The 18,963-nt window shown below is 43.1% G+C and overlaps 1 protein-coding gene across 1 annotated transcript in view; it reads left to right on the forward strand.

Annotated features, from left to right (window-relative positions):
* Positions 1-18,963, forward strand: part of ITIH5 (inter-alpha-trypsin inhibitor heavy chain 5) — a 295,211-nt gene that overhangs the window by 248,324 nt on the left and 27,924 nt on the right. Inside the window, exon 11 of the mRNA XM_078677098.1 lies at positions 7,781-7,834. Coding sequence (XP_078533224.1) covers positions 7,781-7,834 — 54 coding nt within the window. The remainder of the gene's footprint in view (positions 1-7,780; positions 7,835-18,963) is intronic.

An 18,963-nucleotide genomic window follows, 5' to 3' on the forward strand; every position in this document is an offset into this window, starting at 1 on the left:
GTCACAGCAGTATAATCTGGAACTGGATATGCTTCTGTCCATCTAGACAGTGCACACACAACTACTAAGACATATTTGTAACCTCTACATCTGTCCATTTGGATATAATCCGTCTGGAGAACCTCAAAAGGGTGGTCAGGAGGATGAAATCCGCCTTGTTCCACCGGAATGCCTTTACCTGGATTGAACTGGCAACAGATCATACATGTTCGTACTTTCTGCTTCGCTGCTGCACGCATGTGCTTGTTAAACCAAATGTTCTGTAAACTGTCTAGCATTGCCTACTCTCCCAAGTGTGCTGGACTATGTGTCGTGCTTATGATTACTTGTACCATAGAACCTGAAAGAAACCATGTGCTTTTCCCTTAGTCATCCAACCTTGGTTAGTCTGGACCCCTCCTTGTTCAGTCCAATTCTTTATCTCATCTGTTGTGGCATGTGTCTGTATGTCGAGTACATCTTGAGTGGGATCCCTGACTGTCATACATGTTGTCAATAATGGTACCTCTGTCCTTGTCGTGTCTGTTGGTGTCTGGGCTGTCAGTTTAGCTGTTCGGTCTGCCAGGTCATTACTCTGGGAAATGATGTCTGTAACTTTGGTGTGAGCTTTGCACTTCAGGATAGAAATGGCTGTAGGTAAATGTATGGCTTCCAACAGGGCTTGAATAAGCTGGCCGTGCTGAATCATGGTCCCATGGGAGGTCAAAAAACCTCTCTCTTGCCACAGGACCCCAAAATCATGAACTACGCCATAGGCATATTGTGAGTCAGTATAAATGTTCACTTTCAAGTGCTTAGCTCTTATGCAGGCTTGTGTCAGAGCGATGAGCTCTGCTGCTTGTGCTGACAGTGTGTCTATTCTTTCTTGCAGGATTCAGAATGTTACAACGTCTGATCTCTATGTGTGGCTGAAATAATGTCAGTTCATAACCTGTCAGTCTCGCTACAGTCAAATGTAAAAATAAATAAAAATATGGCGCGTGACATAATGCTCTTTTTAATTCCTCAAATGCCAATGTGTGTTCTTGTGTCCAAGGGAGTACAGTCAAAGTGGCTGCCTCCTGTGTAGTTAACTGTTTGAGTGGTTGGCTAGATATGCATACTGGGGAAGTGAGGCCAATAAATGCACGAACTTCCTTTTGTGTCCTGGGCTGTGAAAGGTTAGTAAGTAACTGAATACGTTCTTGTGTTAGCTGTCTACAGCTGACTACCCTCCTTGGAAAGCAAGTGTGACACCACTTGCTTTTCACAGAACTGCAACTTGGAAGGGATGCATTCTCGCATTCTGTGTCTGATCGTGCTGTAACCAGGATGTCGTCTACGTACTGTATCAGTCCTGTGTTGGCAGGCATGTGAATACTGTCTAGCCGTTTCTTTAGTGTCTGACTGTAAATGCTAGGGCTCACTGTCATCAATCTAGCAAAAATGATTTATATAAAAATAAAAAAATAAATAAAAATGAATTTTCAATTCAAAAGCACAATTTTTATTTTGGGGAAACCTCTTCCCAAAAAGCTCTATAGTTTACAAAAAAATCCTACTCTAAATCTCGGGAATAGTACGACCATACCACCTACAATATGTCCTCTAAATGTATTTGAATAAAATCCAAATTATTCTAGCATAGACAGAGGCTGGAGCCTGTTCGCGCTCGGAGTTTTGAATCAACTCCAAGCCGGGCTTCACTGTGACCTAAAATTGAATGACTGCCAGATGCTTAACACATTGCAAGAGCAATACTCCTGCCAATTATTCTGTTTACACGGCTGAGGGACAAACTAATCATTTGCAAGCGTGACTTATCTGAAGTCAATGAAGCTCTTAGTGTTGACTGTAAGGAAGAACAATTTTTGGTACACAAGTCAGAGGGGCTGGGGAGGTAACTTCGCTACGAACTCACTCCTTGCTCACCTACCCCTCCCCTCAGAGCCAGGAGCTGGCTCAGTGTCAAACATCACTAAGAGGAGACAAGCCTCTCACTCGTCTCTGCTTCTCTAAAATTGGGTCGCTGCCAACGCTGAGCTCATTGAAAGAGCCAAACGTCTGCCAAGTTTCTTAAAGAGTGAGCTGCAAGCCTCCTCCCTCCACATTTGAAGGAAGCTAGTGTAAGTCGGAGCAGTAGCCCTCCCTTTACATAAACATTTCTCTGCGGCTCATCACGGAGGCTCTGAGAGCTGAGAACAGCTGCCAAGTTACTGAAGACAGAGCTCGGTCTCGTCCGCGGAAAGGAATTGGAGTATGGCCAATAATAACAAGACAGGCACGGCAAGAGGGAAAAACCCTCCCTTTACATAAACATATACTGGAAGCCAGGACCTTCAAGGTCGAAAAACACATTCTCTGTAATTCAAAACATATCTGTACCCAGGCCAGAGAGCTAAACCAACATTCTCTAATTTCACTGAAGCCAATTTAATAAGGACATATTTTCTGTAACTAAGTGACATGCTAGTACTTTAAAATAATTCTGTACTGCTACTTAAAAGCTCCACTTTCTAATAAACACTTTTGTCTAACTAATTCAGCTAGAAGGCAAGACATTTGAAACATGGGCATTTGTTTAGCAGGCAAATTAACACACAAATATGGGACAATGTGCTTCTGCACACAAGGCTTTGCATTTTGCAGTTGAGAGAAAAAACGAATTATCATGGACTGTTGGGTTGGGACTGTTCTCTGCATACATCAATTGAAGTGTCTCCACTAAATGTTTATCTGAAACCATCTGTGTAAGCATTTCAGCCTAACTGACCTCTGAATCAGACATAATAAATCCTATTTTCACAGGCTGGTGGACATAAATCAGGCAGCATGTTAAATGAACACTGCTTTCACCATGCAAGATATTACCTTTCTATCAGCAGCCTGTCAAAGTACATAGGTGAGCCTTGAAACTAAATGCAAATTAAACTAATGTAGGGGACACATAGCAATGCATTAAGATGGTAGTGTATTATAGCTATCAAAAAAGGGCCACGTTCATTCTACCTATTCAAAGGGCCAGATTCATAATTTTTCAAACAAAATAAATAAAAAAAAAAACCATGTTTTCTAATTGAGTCTATTAACTGTCACAACGCTATTCTAAAGGGCAGCTTGCATTGGGAAAAATATTCTGTAGAAACATTCCTATTTACAAAAAAAACCACACTGTTGCAGTACACTAATTAAAAGCACATTCTCTAATGGGTCTATTCTATAATTTCTTCTCAACCGTGAAAAACATTAAAGCACTCTCCGTGTAAAAACCCTTATCTCAATAAGACTGGTTTATTTACAACTACCGACCTCTGAGTTAAACACAATAAAATCAAGTGTTCCAAGGCAAACCCTTTACAAATACACTTCTTTACTCTCCATGCAAGAGTTTACCATTCAATCTGCAAACTGACAAAGCACATAGGCAGACCCAGAATGAAAAGTCAAGGAAACCTTTATCTCAATTTTCAGAAATACGCCCATTGGATAACATGGCAAATCGCACCTCCACACAAAACATGCTTTTTCCACCACTTCCACAGCTCGGATCCTTTTCAAATTTTGCATCACAGTAGTCCAAGCTATTCCCTAAATCCTCACCAAAAAGCAACCAAATCCCTCCACTGGAACGGGTACGAATTTCCGCTCAAAAACACGCCCCTGCAAACACCAAAAAACGCCAAAATCCCTCAACACCTTGTTAAACAGCATGTTAAAACAAATACTGCCTACTCAGTATAAGATATTAACTCTTTGGCAGCTGAAGCACAATCATTCCCCAATGACTGCAGTACATGGGAAAGTCATGAACTCATCTCTCCATGTTATCACATAACACGTACGCACATCTTCAAAACGTTTTCTCCAAGTACTTGAAAGAGATCCAGCTCTCTCCTGCCTAACGTAATGGCTAGGGACCTGATGATAACATGCTCTGCACAAGCCATAACTACATGGCGCTATTCACAAGCCATATTTACAAGAAACTCAACAAGTCACGAAAATGACACGCTATTCACAAGGCATATTTACAAGAAACTCAACAAGTCATAATAATGACATGCTCTTCCTAACCATATTTACAAGGAGCTATTTACAAGGAACTCCACAGTAAACTTATAGCTCTAACTCTAACTCTAGCTAGTTCTTCTGAGAGGACGTGATTCTTTTTCTTTGGCTTTTTCCTCTGCTTGTTTATTTCTCTCTACTTTGTTGAATTCTTTCTCTGTTCTCCTATGTGACTCTTAGCGCCATAACTCAATGGCATCTTTCTGAGAGGGTATTGACTTTTTATACATATCATGACCAGGTGTATCTCTTGGCAGGATGTTAACTGACTCTTCTAGTATACCTTTCCTGGTCCCTAGCTGACGTAATTTTGAGAAAAATGGCATGTTGGAACCAAAACAATGAAAACACAATACACAGAAATAAACTGTAACAAGTAACAATCATTCACACTAGAACATCATAACATGAAAACACTAAAACAATACCATTACAGAGAGTTAAACATGTACTTGAAAAACAGTTTTGTGCACTGGAAATACAGTACAACCATACCGGTCCCAAAAAATTGAGACACGTCTTTACCGGGCCCACGTTTAACCGTGGACCCGTCTTGACCGTTTCCACTTTTTACAGTGGACCCGTCTTGAAACTTGATGCATTCCCCATAGTGGTACTCACCGGGAAGCAGAACTTGAAACTTGAAGGCCTCGGAAACTTGACTTGACTACGCTTGCGCCTTGGAACAGGTGAACCTCTGGAGACCTCGGACCTTGCTCTCTCACGGGCTGGGCTCTGGTTGAGACGATCCGCGTTCCTCACCGCCTCGCATGGATGCCTGGTCGCAGTCCGTCCTCCTCCTGGGCCTGAGGGAGTAGCGGAAATCCCGATGGCGTGCGCACTTGAAGTCCGTCACGGCTGTAGAAGGGGGCAAAGACTAGACCCACAACTCCGGCGAGTGGGGAAAGGGATATGTCCTTGTAAGGGCGCCAAATTATGTGGTAAATAAAATATTACCCTGGCATAATTTCTAGGCATTAACAATTATCATGCATCAATTGAGAGGCAGAGTCCGTGGTATCTGAGTTAAAATGGGCTTTATTCCAATAACTCGAGTCATGGGAGAATATGTTCCATCACCACTGAGGTTCAGGAAGAGTCTTCTAACAATTATTTTCTGAACATGGGTTATATACATTTTATCTTGTACATAGGACGTAAGAAGGAACGCTCGAGGCAGAGCAGAGAAAGAAAGAGATAAGAACATGTGGGTGTACACTTTGATGAGTCATAGGTAGGTGATAGGTAGGTGTCATAGGTGGGTGGGTACTTAGAGGAGAAGTTTGGATAACTAGCTGGAACTATGCCCTAATTGTGCAACTTTGAGCATGACGTGCAATTGACGTGTAACTGGGAGGAAGCTGACTTTCAACCTAGTAGAGAGATCTCTTGTGTCAAGGCGACCAGCACATCTAGTACAACTGATATCTAGAGTCAGGGGATGTATTATCTGAAGCAATAGTTGTTCATCACTAAAAGACAGAGAGGGTATATTTATTCGTTCATTGCATGAGGGCTGTGAGCTCTTCTATGGATGCATGCACTGTGATTTACTTAAATGGAGACAGAATGGCTAGGCCCTATCTCCCTCGGACGGGTTCTGTGTATCTTCTTCACCAGGCTGAAACGTGATTCTGTAAAGCAAACAGATAACTGTTATTCATAATACTGTCTTGGCAGGCCTCTTGCTGGGCTTCTCTCGGCTGAGCTAGAAGTATGCGAGGTCAGAGGGACGTAACTGCAGCTTCAGTGTGTCAGGAGTCATGAAATGCAAATACATGGGCCTTATGCTACCTTAACGTTTGGGAGACTTTGATGACTGGCATTTCTAATGCAGGACATGAATGTAGAGGCCTAGTGATTCAGGCCACTACAGGGAATATGCATGGATGACATGCACACACATATAACATAGGGTATACGTAGGGGGCATCCTGGTCAGGCAAAATTTCATTTTCCTCAGTTCCACAGAGAGATACCAAATAACCAACCAAATGGCTGTTGCTTGCCATGTGTATCATTCTAAACCGGCTGTGTTAAGGTTTGGTACAGAGCTTACACAACAAGTCCCAAGCTCGAAGGGAGAGCTGAGTCACAGACTTTACATGTGTCCATGGTGTTAAAATCTCCAAGTTGGATATTGTTTTGTGTACATGCCCTGGCAAGGATGAACCTCATACCAGAGCCACACCATATGGATAATGTTTAGCACTAACTTTTTTAATTTGCTCCAGCTCTCTATGAATCACTTACATTGCACCAAAAGCAGCTTCTCGCTGGAGTACGTATGCGGTAAACTGTATTATCAACGTTTCAAAATTGTCTTGATTTCTGTGCTATGTGAATCTCGTTGTACCAGTGATAACTGGGACACTATCTGTTTCTCTGTATACATTGTCATCTTTGCCCTCCCCTGAGACATGTAGAGTGTTTCATTATAGAGGTTTTGTTTAACTAAGACTGGACGAAATTGAAATAATGCCTGTGTAATTTCTGTTATTTTGTATTATGCTTGTTACGCTAAACTCCCGAAATGACACTATTATGCCACTTAACATGATCATGGAACGTCAGGGTAAAAATTTAGCACAAATGTGCCATTCACTGAACAAAATGGCTTTAAATGCACAGGAAAAACAGAACACAAGCGGCTGCCGTTTGAGTTTGTTTGTTTTATGAACTTTATTTAGCGTGAAATGCAATTTTGCTCTAAAATATGGAGTAAAAAAGCCAGATTTGAATTTCCTGTAATTATGTGTAATTTTGCATAATTGTGCTAAAGTTTTAGATAATTATTCGAAAACAAATTTCGAAAATATTGCACAACCCTAATTTTTACTCAGACCTTTGCCACGTTCAGAATGGGTACAGAGTCTTTCTCTCGTGAGTTCAAGATCTTACTTAATGGTTTATTTAAGCGAAGGCTTAAAGTTGTTTCCTGGAAAATGAAAAGACTGCAAACTGAGAAGTGTCGTTACTCTGTCACCTATCAGTATGGTTATGTGGAATTACTATTTCTTGTCTTTGCCTTACCATATGTTGTTATGTAACAGCTAAATAGAACCATTGGAAAATAAATCTGAATGGAATACACTCCCACTCCCACCCAACTCCTGTCTCCCTCTTCCTGGGGGATATATTCAGGGGGAGTCAGCTCACAAAGTACTGAGAGAAATCCCTTATCATAGTAGTTCCTGCCTGAGGCACCTGATATCTGAGACCCGCCCAGCCGTGCTCTAGGGGTTGCACTTGATTAACACCCTCCAGCCTCATGCCCGCATTCAGGAGCACTGCTCAGTGAAACTCACTCAACCCCTTTACCAGCAGGGGCAAAGCCGATGACCAGCCTCCACACATTCAACCCCAGAGGCATGGTGCAAGGAAGAATCCCTCCACTCTTGCTCCCTGGTGACACAACCCCAGCCACCCATTCCTGCACTCCCTCCTCTAAAATACAAGTGGGACACACCCTCACTGTCGAAATAGGGCCAAATGCTATTGAGCAATTAACCTTTAACTGCCTGCTGTTTGTGCTTCCTGTGTATTTATTGTAAAGTCTTTGCTTTTTCATTTTAGGCACAATGGATAGAAAGACCAGTTAAAAATATGAATTTGTCTCTGTGTGGATAATTTGCCAAAAGCTCTTATCTGCACAAAGGCATCAACTCTTTTATTATTTTTCTTAACTATGCAATTTCCGCCCTGTGAACCTTGTCTTCTCTTCCTCGTCTAGGTTCTGCCTACAAAAATCAGGACAAAGAAAGAACTATTGTTTCTAAAACATCAGGTATGAGCCTGTCTTTCCTCTTAATGTAACGTGCACCTTAAATCATGGATAATTACCAGATACAATGATCAGAGTTTGCTATCAGAACCCACTCACCACCTGCAACACATTTAAGACAACATTATTTGTTTTGGATTAAGGAAACACGCTGAGGGGATAGAACAATGCCTAGTTATTCAATTTGAAATGTTTTTATTCCCTGAACAGACCACATTACACAAAGTGCTTGGCACTCCCTAGAAGAGTGCACAACTAAAGAACAATGCCCAGTTCATGTGTCAGTCTTAAAGGTAAACGCACGTATGAAAAGTAGCTGCACACCTAAAAATGTACAAGTATTTACCCTTCTTGGTGATTTCAATATGCACACTGACACTATCACGCATAGTCAGGCTACCTTAAGCCAGCCGCGGCCGCTGCAGGTAAGAGCGTTAGGGCCGGTTGGGGGGGGGGGGGCAGGGGGAGGTGGGAGAGGGGTTGTGGCATGATTGCGAGAGACGACCACGAGGGAAAATTAGTTATTTATTTAATTTTCCCTTGTGTTCATCTCTCGAAATCCCCCCTCAGCCTGCCCCACCGCCCGGCCCTACCGCTCTTACCAGCCACGGCTGCTTTAAACTCTCTTAACCTGAATCAATATGTCATATTCCCGACCCACCTGGCCGGTTTTATTCAGAACTCATTTCAGACAAATTCTTTAGTACACTTCTCGTGGGGGAGAGATGCCACCCCTTTTGGAAGGAAAGCACAGATCAGTATTAGTCATTATCACAGATGGGCGAAGGCCAAGGTAACGGAGATGGAATCTGTACTAGCTACGTCTACTAGTGGAGATGTATATGCAGATGCCCTAGCCATGAATCCTTGGTTATTGGAGAAGGCAGATAGGCTGGCCCACAAATAACACCCTTAGTAATCATGGACGCCTCATTTCTGCTCCCTGGGTTACTCCTGAGCTGGGAGAAATAGGGAAACAGTACAAGAAACTAGAACGGCTCTGGAGCATACACTACTCCTTAGAGCATAAGGAGAAGTGCAGGGTGCCAATAAGAAAGGCTCAGTCTAGCTATTTTATCACATCGTATACTTTCAGCTGCAAACAATTAACGTGATATCTTCAACACAGTCAGGCATTTTCTCCATCTGGTGTCCCTCTCGCAGCCAATTGCAGTTTCTGCCAACTTGTGACACAACCTATCTAAATTTTTCGAGGACAAGATCATCAAAATAGTTTCCAATCTGAATGCTAATCCCATCTCCTCTAGTACGGATAAGGGCTTTATAGGTATGAAGAGGACAAATACTGAAAAGTTATGCAAATTCTCCAGGATTACATTGGCTGAGTCTGAATGGGCCATTATTGCTTGCAAGTATGGCCCCCCTGAATTCTAGCCTCTTTTGTCAAGACAATCAATCAGCAGCTGTTCCTCCGTTAGGGCGAAGGAGAGTAACCCCTGCAATGCGAGAGCAGCAAACATGACATTAAATGGTAATAAAACAAATGTATTACCATTTTATTTTTCATGCTGGCAGCAGAGTCTGAGGGCAGTGGTGGGAGGAGTCGTGTGCACTTCAGTTTAAAGTGCACGTCACTTTTACCATCTATCTTGCAATGGCCAAACTTACATGCACACTTTAAACATCTCCACCCACAGATGTCTTAGACAGCTGGTTGGACAGCAGGTACATGCCCCGAGTGCCTGTGGGAGCGTAAAGCCCGACCACTCCAGCCAATCCTGGTGATTCTCTTGCTGCCTGAGCAGCATGAGAGAAGCTTCTGGATTGGTAGAGGGGAGTTGGCTGAGGCTCTGGTAGCCTGTGGTGGACCCATGGACTGCCCAGACAGAGACAAGCACAGGGCAGTGAGGCTGTGGGTAAAAAATCCTTGATTTTTTATTTAAAGTTAATTTAACTCACTGACAAGTGCTGTGAAAATTCGCACTGCGTCCAGCCTCAACTAAAGAGCTGTCAATCCTGGCCACTTATAAAACTGTTTAAAGCGGACCACAGTTGTGAGCTTTGAAGTTGAGCCTAAGGGTGCTACTGTGTTTGTACAGTGCCTGTCAGTTGGTCAAATATCCACCACGCCAGCTTTATTTGTTAGCAGCTGCCATTGTGATCAATCCTACGCTCAACCAACTCTTTAGTTTCTCTAGTCAGTCAGCCACAGTGCTAGACTGTTGGAAACAGGCCAGATTGGTCCCACTGCTAAAAACACCATCGGTAGACAGGACACAACTGGCCAATTTCAGCCTTATCTTTTCACTCCAACTTCTTCAAAGATGCTTGAAAAATTGAGAAATGCCCAGCTATCCACATACTTAGAGCAGATCCACCTATTTCATGCCTTGCAACCCAGCTTCAGACTGTCTCACAGTACTAAAACAGCGTTGGTAGAGGTGATGGATTCCTTCAAACTATGGCATGATCAGCAAAAATAAACTGCCCTGGTCTTATTAGATCTACCAGTGGTCTTTGCACTGTGGCACTCATTATTCTTCTCCAGCATTTGATAGACAACGGTGTGGATGGCCTTGCTTTGGCATGGATTTGATCTTTCTTGGAGAGCAGAAGCTAAACTGTTTGGATGCCCCCACACTCTTCCGATTTTTAAAAGCTCATATTTGGTGTACCACAGGGCTCTTCCCTCAGCCCGACTCTTTTTATTATGTATATGGCTCCATTGGTACTATTCATTGAACTTTTTGAGGTCCGAATTGTTTCTTATGTGGATGATATGCAGCTATTTCTTTCTATGGAGAAGGACACATCGTAAGCATATACCTTATTTTTGAACGGTTTGGAAGCGGTCTTTCAATGGGTGTGGGCTAGCAAACTTGAGTGCATCACTGGGAAAACGGAGACCTTTGTTTTACTGGTCTTCGCCCCTTTGTTAGGTATTTGATTGCTGGCCCGAATGGGCTGACTCTCCACCCCCTCTGGCCTCTCGTGCCCATAATTTAAATGTCAAGATAGAGCTCCACCTGACCAATCGCCCTCAGATCTCTTCAGTAGTCAGCTCTTGCTTTTCTCTATTAAGATCTTTGGAAAAAATGGTGGGCCTGCTGACCTTCTAGGTACAGAGAACAGTGATTCATGCATTGAACACTTCTCACATTGATTATATTAACACTCTGTTCTTGAATTTGCCATCCACCTGTTAAAAAGACTTCAGGCCATATAAAATGCAGCAACCAGGTTAGTCCTCAAGCTCCCCAGACAATTTTAAATTTCTTCTCATCTGAGGGAGCCCCATTGGCTGGTGTTCAAAGAGAGGATCCTTTTTAAAACCTTAGTCTTAACACAGAGCGCTTTCAATGGTACAGGCCCCAGATACCTCTCTGACAGACTGAGGCGCTATCAACCAGAATGCTCCGTTCTTCTGATGCTAGCCTGCTCCATGTCCTGAGGAGTGGGCGTAGGAAATGGGAAGAGGCGTCATTGTCCTATCTTGCGGCCCAGCTTGGAATCACCTTCTGCCACGTTGTCACAAGATTAGGTGTAAAGATCTATGCAGAAAATCCCTGAAAGCCTGGCTATTTGACAAGGCGTTTTGAGCATTGTAATTTCTACACAGTGTGGGTGGAGTGGCTGCAACCTTCTTAGCACTGGTACACTCTACGGAGTAGCTGTTGCTCTTTATAAATGTCTTGATTGATTGTTTGAATGTGTTTTTAAATTCATGTTTATTTATTTGTGGTTTTGTAAAACACTACTAACCACTTGTAGGTGGCGATACATATCATGAAATACTCGTAGTAAAAATATACATTGCGTAATCCAGTTAACCATATTGTTCCTCCAGGGAGGGCGATGTGTACTGCATTGCTCGCCATCATATATCACAGAAAATAGGGCAAAGTCTCAAAGAGCAGAGTCATGAAAGTCAATGGTTTATAAAGCATGGTCATAGCTGTCTCACTAGCCAAGGCTGCAAGGAACCTACTGAGGAGGGATGGCTTAAAAACGATAGGAACATCCAAACGATAGGAAGAATATGTGAGTCTTCAAGGATTTTCTGAACTGGACAAAGTCATCCTGAAGCCTCAGATGCAGTTGCAGGAAATTCCAAAAGGAAGTACTCAGAACATAATGAGTTCAACAATATCTAGTGTCTGCTAGGTCAGCCAGGGAAAAAACCTCTGTTAGTGGACCTGAGGCTTCCTTTTTTTAGGTAAGGGGCAAACAATAGACAACCTTGTGCACTTGGCAGAGAGTTTTAAAGGTTGTGTTATCTTATTCAGGATGCCAACAGGGAGGTTTTAGGACCAGACTCATATGGGTTCTGTCATTTCAAACCAAACAACTGGTGTGCTGTGTGATTTTGAACTCTGTGCTATTACAGAAATCCAAGCAGAGCACGACCATGGCGCTGTTTATCAAGATTTTCTGAGAACAGTGGACTAACAGTAGACACCCTGTTACCAAACAAAGGGAATGTAATTCAGTTATAGAGACTGCATATCATTTGTGTAAACTATACCTCTGTATCCAAGAGAACCATGTTCAATGGCTTTTTTCATAGAGTTTGCAAGATAGCCTACGTACTCAGGCCACGCTAAAGGTAAGCAGGCAAGACTAACAGGTCTGAGGAGCAAGGTTTCGGTTTTATCACCATAAAGACAGAGACCGTTTTTCTACATGCAGTGGAGAACCTGTGTAAAACAGTGAGACTGCTTGTTGATGTCGGCATAGTGAGAAATGTTAAAGTGTCTGGAAAATGTCCAAGGTGACCGTGACGTAAGCCATGTAGATATTGAGTTACGTTGGTGACAAGGGGCAGCAATGGGGAACACAACATTTGATATTAACTATGCTTGATTGGAGCGGGCTCAGTTTAATGTAGTGGGAGTACTTTGGAAAGATTTACTCAAACCAATGCATTACAGTTCCTTTGATGGTCCATGCTTTTGAGAGGTCAAATATGATACATTCGTTTTTTGGAAAATAAGGAGTGAAAGTTCCTGATCCCTTACTCGCCGTAGGTTTGAGCCGCAAAGTATTCTTGTTTAGTTCCTGCCCAAGACAGGGGGAAATCCCTAACCCCCTGATATGTACAAAGTGCAACAGGATTGTCTGGGCAAGGATGGTTATATTGTTCTTTCCAGGAAAAAATTCCAATCACGCACTGGTTTTTGGTGTGAATTATTTATGAAACAGTGAGCTGCAATCCCAACACTCTCCCTCTTCACTCACCTAACTCTGGTAATACTACCTCTCCTTTTTGGGTGCTATACACCCCATCTAAATGTGTTATAATATGTACATATGCACAGCCCTGAGGAAGCCCCAGGCCGGCAGGGCATGTAAGGGGGTGAAACACGTGTTGGCTGTTCTTCCAATCACTCTCGGGGATAGAGTGAATACTCTTTCATAAATAATTCACACCAAAAACCAGTGAGTGTTCGGAATTTTTTCCCTTCACCCCGGACTCCACTACCCTCACCCGCAACCACACCCCCTCCCCACGCACCAATCCTCAGAACTACACACATACCATTAACACTCATCTCTCTCCCGACATCACAGCTCCCACCCACACTGCTCTCACCCACAACCCCACCCCTTCCCCTCCTACCAACTCTCAGACCTCCACACATACCATTAACACCCCTCTGTCCCCTAACACAACAGCTCTCACCCACTCCCCTCTCTCCCCTGACATCACCCTCAACACCACCCCTTCCCCTTCGACCAACCCTCGGACCTCCACACATACCATTAACACTCCTCTCTTCCCTGACATCACAGCTCCCACCCACACTCCTCTCTCCCCTGACAGCACCCTCAACTCTGCCTCTACCAACCCTCGGACCTCCACACACTCCATAAACACTCCTCGCTCCCCGGACATCACAGCTCCCACCCACACTCCTCTCTCCCCTGACATCACAGCTCCCACCCACAACCTAGCTCAGCTCCGGAACGACACGCACAACGACAATTCCCACCCTTTATCCCCTCCCATCCTCAGCCCCCACTACCCTCTGACTAAATACGCAGAACACACTTCCTCTCTCTACTTAACTCCCCCACCTCTCAACAGGTCCACCATCATTCCCACTTCCCCCCCCACTCTCAGTCCTCACTACCATTACTGCACCCCCACCACCACTAACTTACACCCAGCCTCCACCCTGCTCTCTCCGCCCTCCACCAACCCCCTCTCTACCTCATCCATACCGCCCCCGCCCAAACTCTCTCTCCTCCCTAACTCCGGCCCGTACATGGACACTGACACAATGGAGCCCTGCACGAACACCAGCCTACCCCCCCTCCTGCTCGCTAATTCACGGGTCAGTCATGCACCTCTGATCCCCGCTCCCACCGCCATCGCATACCCCACGCTGGACAAGATCATGGCCACCCTCATCCAGGTCAAAGAAGAACTGCACATCATCAAAGAACTTCTCTGCACAAACCCCATACAACTCTCACCCAACTCAACCCAACCCACCAAGTAGTTCAAGTGTACTAATTACACTTGAACCACTACTTCGGACTCTTAAAGAATAAGCACAGACCTTACTCCCTGCTCGACCTCTTTGTTTATCTGTATTATCTGTATTTTTGATCTACATCGATTTGTGCTGTTAGCTTTACTGACTTAGCTGTTTGATTAGGATCTTGTACTCTCTCTATGTAAAGCGCTCTGATATCTGCAAAGATCTTGTTCGCGCTATATAAAACTTTCAAAATAAATAAATAAATAAAATAAATCCTTGCCCAGACAATCCTGTTGAACAAATATGATACATTCTCAGAGTTATCCTGGTCACAGGAAATAGGTAGTTCTTCCATAATGTTTAGAACAGTGCCTCAACAGTGAATCTCACCCATGAAGTGGGTTTACAATTGGTGGGTGATGACAGATTCATGCTGCTTTGCTACACTATATGTGGAAAGGTTATTAGAGTCCATATGGAGTTCTTTAGGATTGTGGTGATGATTGCATGCTTGAGGGTATGAGGGCTGGCCCAATGAGGAGGAAGAAATTATCTAGGCTGTGAGGTCTAGGATGACGACTAAGGCATTGCTTATAGCCAGAGTAAGAATGCTTTTTTTAGCATTGCTAATATCAATTTCAGAGACTTGTGACAGAGTGAGGAAGCCAGATGAATCTGGGAGAATGAGGGATAGGTTCCCCTTCCAGTGTGGTGGCAGTGTGGATGTGAGCGCCAGAGGTGTCAATTGTGTTAATGGAGAATGACAAGAGATTGTCACAAAGTTCTAACAAGGGGATTAGGCGGTGGATGGCAAGTTCTGCAGGACTATTGTGTTATGGTTGAATTTGATTTATCATCTATTTAAGACTGAAAGTAAGCCTTCTTTGGTTTGGTACAAGCTGATTTGTAGCCTCTAGATTGTGCCTGAAAGGCTGTGTGATCAGAAAAACATTTGGTGCGTTAGTTTGCTGAGACGTCTTCCCCAGGTTTGTATCTCTGTGTTTCCATGTTTCTTTATCTGTAACAGCCTTCCTACTCTAGTCCAGTCTCCTGTCTTGGTGCTTTTGTTCATATCGTCTTGTCCTAATGTCCATGTCTTTGTCTTCTCATTCCAGTCAATGTCTCCTTGTTCCAGTGTCTGTATCTCTGTTTTGTAATCATGATGTCTCTCTCTCCCTGTTCCTGTGCCCACACCGTCCCTTCTGAGTGACTGTGTCTTCTGGCCACACCATATGTGTGTCCCTGTTCGATTTTGTGTATCACCATGTCCTACTCTAAGTTTCTGTAGTCCTCTGTTCCAATGCCCTTGCTTTTGTTTCTCCCTCTTTGAGTTTTGTATTCCTGTTTCCCAATGCCCTCGTCTCTCTGATTAAGTGGCAGTATCTTTGTTACATTTTCTTTGCCTTACTGTACAATAGCCTGTGTCCTTTTGTTCAAGAGCCTGCTTTTCCCTGTTCCACTGTCGGTGACTCGAAATCCCAGTATTTGTATCTTTTCTTCCCAGAGTCCTCAACTTCCTGTTTGTAAGTCAGTGCCTCCCTGCGCTGGTGTCTGTCTCTCCATAAGTCAGCATCTATGCCTACCTATGATAGTGTATATGTCTCTCTGACCTGGTGTGATGTTTCTCAGTACTAGTGTGTCCATGACATCCTGTTCAGTGCCTGTGTAATTCTCTCCCAATCTCCCTGTACCAGTGTCTACTTGTTTCTGTTGCATTGTTTATTTCCCACAATGTCTATGTCTTCTTATAAACGTCTTATAAAACTGTAGGTGACATTGTCAATATTCAAGACTTCCTTGTCCAGGGACAATATCTCCAAGTTTGTGTCCTCCTACAGTTTGTTGCCTTTTCCTGGTGTAAGAGGTCATGATTACCCATCTTGGCATCAATATATTTTAGATCAGTGTTCTTGTCATGCTTTGCCAGGGTCCATATGTTTCTGCCCCAGTGTCTGTTACTTTCCATACCTGTGTCTGTGTTTCCTTGTGTCCCTCTTGGAGTGCCTCTGTGCCTGTGTCCATTTATGTCAGTGGCTGATTGTCTCCATTGTGTCCTTGTCCCAAGGGCAAGGTATTTTAAACCTGTAGTCAGGGACTCGTAATCTTAGTTTTCTTGTCTCCGTGGCACAATGTCCATGACTCCTGGTTTTTATTTCTTTCTCAGTGTCTGTGTCTTATCTGTCCTAAATCTTATAATCTTACCTGGGGCCAGCACGTGCTGGTATTATGGCTATTGTGTCAGGTGTAGTTTTAGACTAGCATTGGACTGAAGTGGAGAACAGCGGTTTCAGGTCTTCGATCGTGCTCAATCTTTTTCCGATTTGTACACCGCCATTCATCCACTTTCTGACTTGAGTTGGTATCCAGCATGCTTTGTTAGACTGGGTTGTATCTTTTTTTTAGGACGTCCTGCAAATTGTCCCTTCTGTGCCCTTTGAAACATCTGGCAAGCCCCTTGGTGAGGGGTAGTGTTTTCATATATTTACCTTAATCCTTTTATGTTTTCTAGTGCCTCTCTTGAGTACAACACAATTCCTCCAGCAGTTGAAAGACAAGTGGCATACTAATAATCTGCATTGTCCTAGCATGGTAAATCATCATTGCCACCTTGCTCACGCTCACAGCGAAGTTTCAAAGGACGCTAATGCCGAACCGCAAATAGAGTAACCCCGTTGATCCTGTCAAATGCTGTCAGGTCCTTTGAAACTTCGTCTCTTCATTGTAGACCTGAGGACCGTCAGGATGGCCAGTTTTTATATTCCCTCATAGTTTTCTGGGCCCCCTGACATACTGTAGTAGTAGTCCGTATCCAAATGCAGTGTATGCTCGAGTTTTAAGTAAACGGTTTTGGATCCTTCATTACTATATTTTCTTTGTGCCTGGACTCTTATACCGGTACCTGCAAATTTGTCTTCAATTTTAGGCCCTTTATACTTTCTTTTTATCAACATTCAGCCCTCGGTGCCGGTTTATTGTGGATATATTTTGCATTCCTTATGTTCACCGTGTTCTGGTTCTCGAGACAGTTCGTTTAGCCCTGCCTTCACAATATACATTGTGCATTTCTAATGTTGATGGCTATCTGCAGACCACTAAGAAATTAAAAATTATGAAGGCTGCGCCCTGATGAAGGAAACTTGAAGCAGTGGCATTTCCGAAACGCGCGTCGGCGCTTCTCACCTTTGTGGTCATGTTTGTGATGTGCGTATTGTTTATGTAATTTACTGTTTATTGTTTTTTATTGTGTTAGGTTGTGATACTTCAATTGTGTTGGTTTATGGCTCATATGTTAGTCAGTTGGTTCTCTGTATAGTGTGACTTGATTATTTTTCCCCCCTTGGGCTTGTTGTCTGACTTATGACCTTTGATGTACCGTACACATGATTGTTGTTTTTCATTATGTGTACATCTTTATATATCTGAAATATTTATGCTAAAAATTACTTTTTCTACTTTATAAAAAAATATAATGATGATAAATAAAAACTAATATCTGTTCTGTGGGTGATAACTTTTACTTTTGGAGCTACTGCCCATTTCAATTTCAATTTATAAACTTTATTCGACGATTTAAGTCATAAAAGTGTACATAAAAATCACATTTTTGAATAAAAAATCCATAAAAACATATACAATAAATATTAAAAAGATATTAAACTACAATAGACTAATGCCGAATATCATTTTACATTAATTCATAAATCCTAAAAACAATCTGATAAAATACATTTGGGCCAGAGGAGTATGAAACAGAAATCTCATATCAATAGCCCCCGATATTTATGGGTGTAGACAGCTTAATAGTCACATGCCTACCGCTATATGTTTTCTGCGAATTACCCAGGCTCATTTCAGAAATTTTGGCCAGAGCAATTAGAGGTGTCGGGTCTGTACATAAAATACTTAAAGCCTCCCCGTCTCTTTGTATACGTAATAGTTTGCATACAGGCTTAATCCACAACGATCTAGGAGCGGTATACAAAGGACAGAAGAATAGGAAATGGCTTAGTGACTCTTGCTCCTCCCCACACTTGAGGCATCTGTCATTACCATTTTCCCCTGCCCATTTAGCTGTGAAAGACTTTACTGGGAGGGAGCCTACTCTAAGTTGGAAATAGAGCTTACGGTCCAACTTTTTCCCAATAATGTCCCAGTATAATTCCAGCTTTGGTCGATCCTTAATTTCCAAGAACCGTTCTGTTAAGTGCGAGGAGAATCCCTTTACCCTCATGTCTGTAATCACCATCTCCCAGTACTTTTCTTTTACATTTTGTTTAGAGGGAAATAAAGCATTTTCCGGGTCCTCCCATAGCTCCCTCATACCCAATTTAAGAAGTAAAGACCGGATGGCCCTCAGCCAATGGATTTTATGGCATGAATCCTTAACCATTATCTTCCTCAGACCCAGAGCGTAATGCTGTAATTCTTTCGTAGTCCACAGGCGGCACCAATACAATAATGGCCTTAGGTATGCTTGATTTTGCACCGCCTTTTTTCCAAGATCCCACATTAGTGGAATTAGCGGGTTACTTATGGGAACACTGGTTGCTTTGTGCAGAAATTAGTTTTCTGCCAGCGTCAACTTTCTTAAGTCCTCAAATCCCCAAAGTTCGGCTCCGTAGAGGGCCGAACTTAGCACCTTCAACCCGTAAACTTCAATTAAGGGGCTAATGGGCTTTGTTA

This window comes from Lissotriton helveticus, chromosome 1_1, assembly GCF_964261635.1.
Source record: "Lissotriton helveticus chromosome 1_1, aLisHel1.1, whole genome shotgun sequence".
NCBI classification, from domain to species: Eukaryota; Metazoa; Chordata; class Amphibia; order Caudata; family Salamandridae; genus Lissotriton; species Lissotriton helveticus.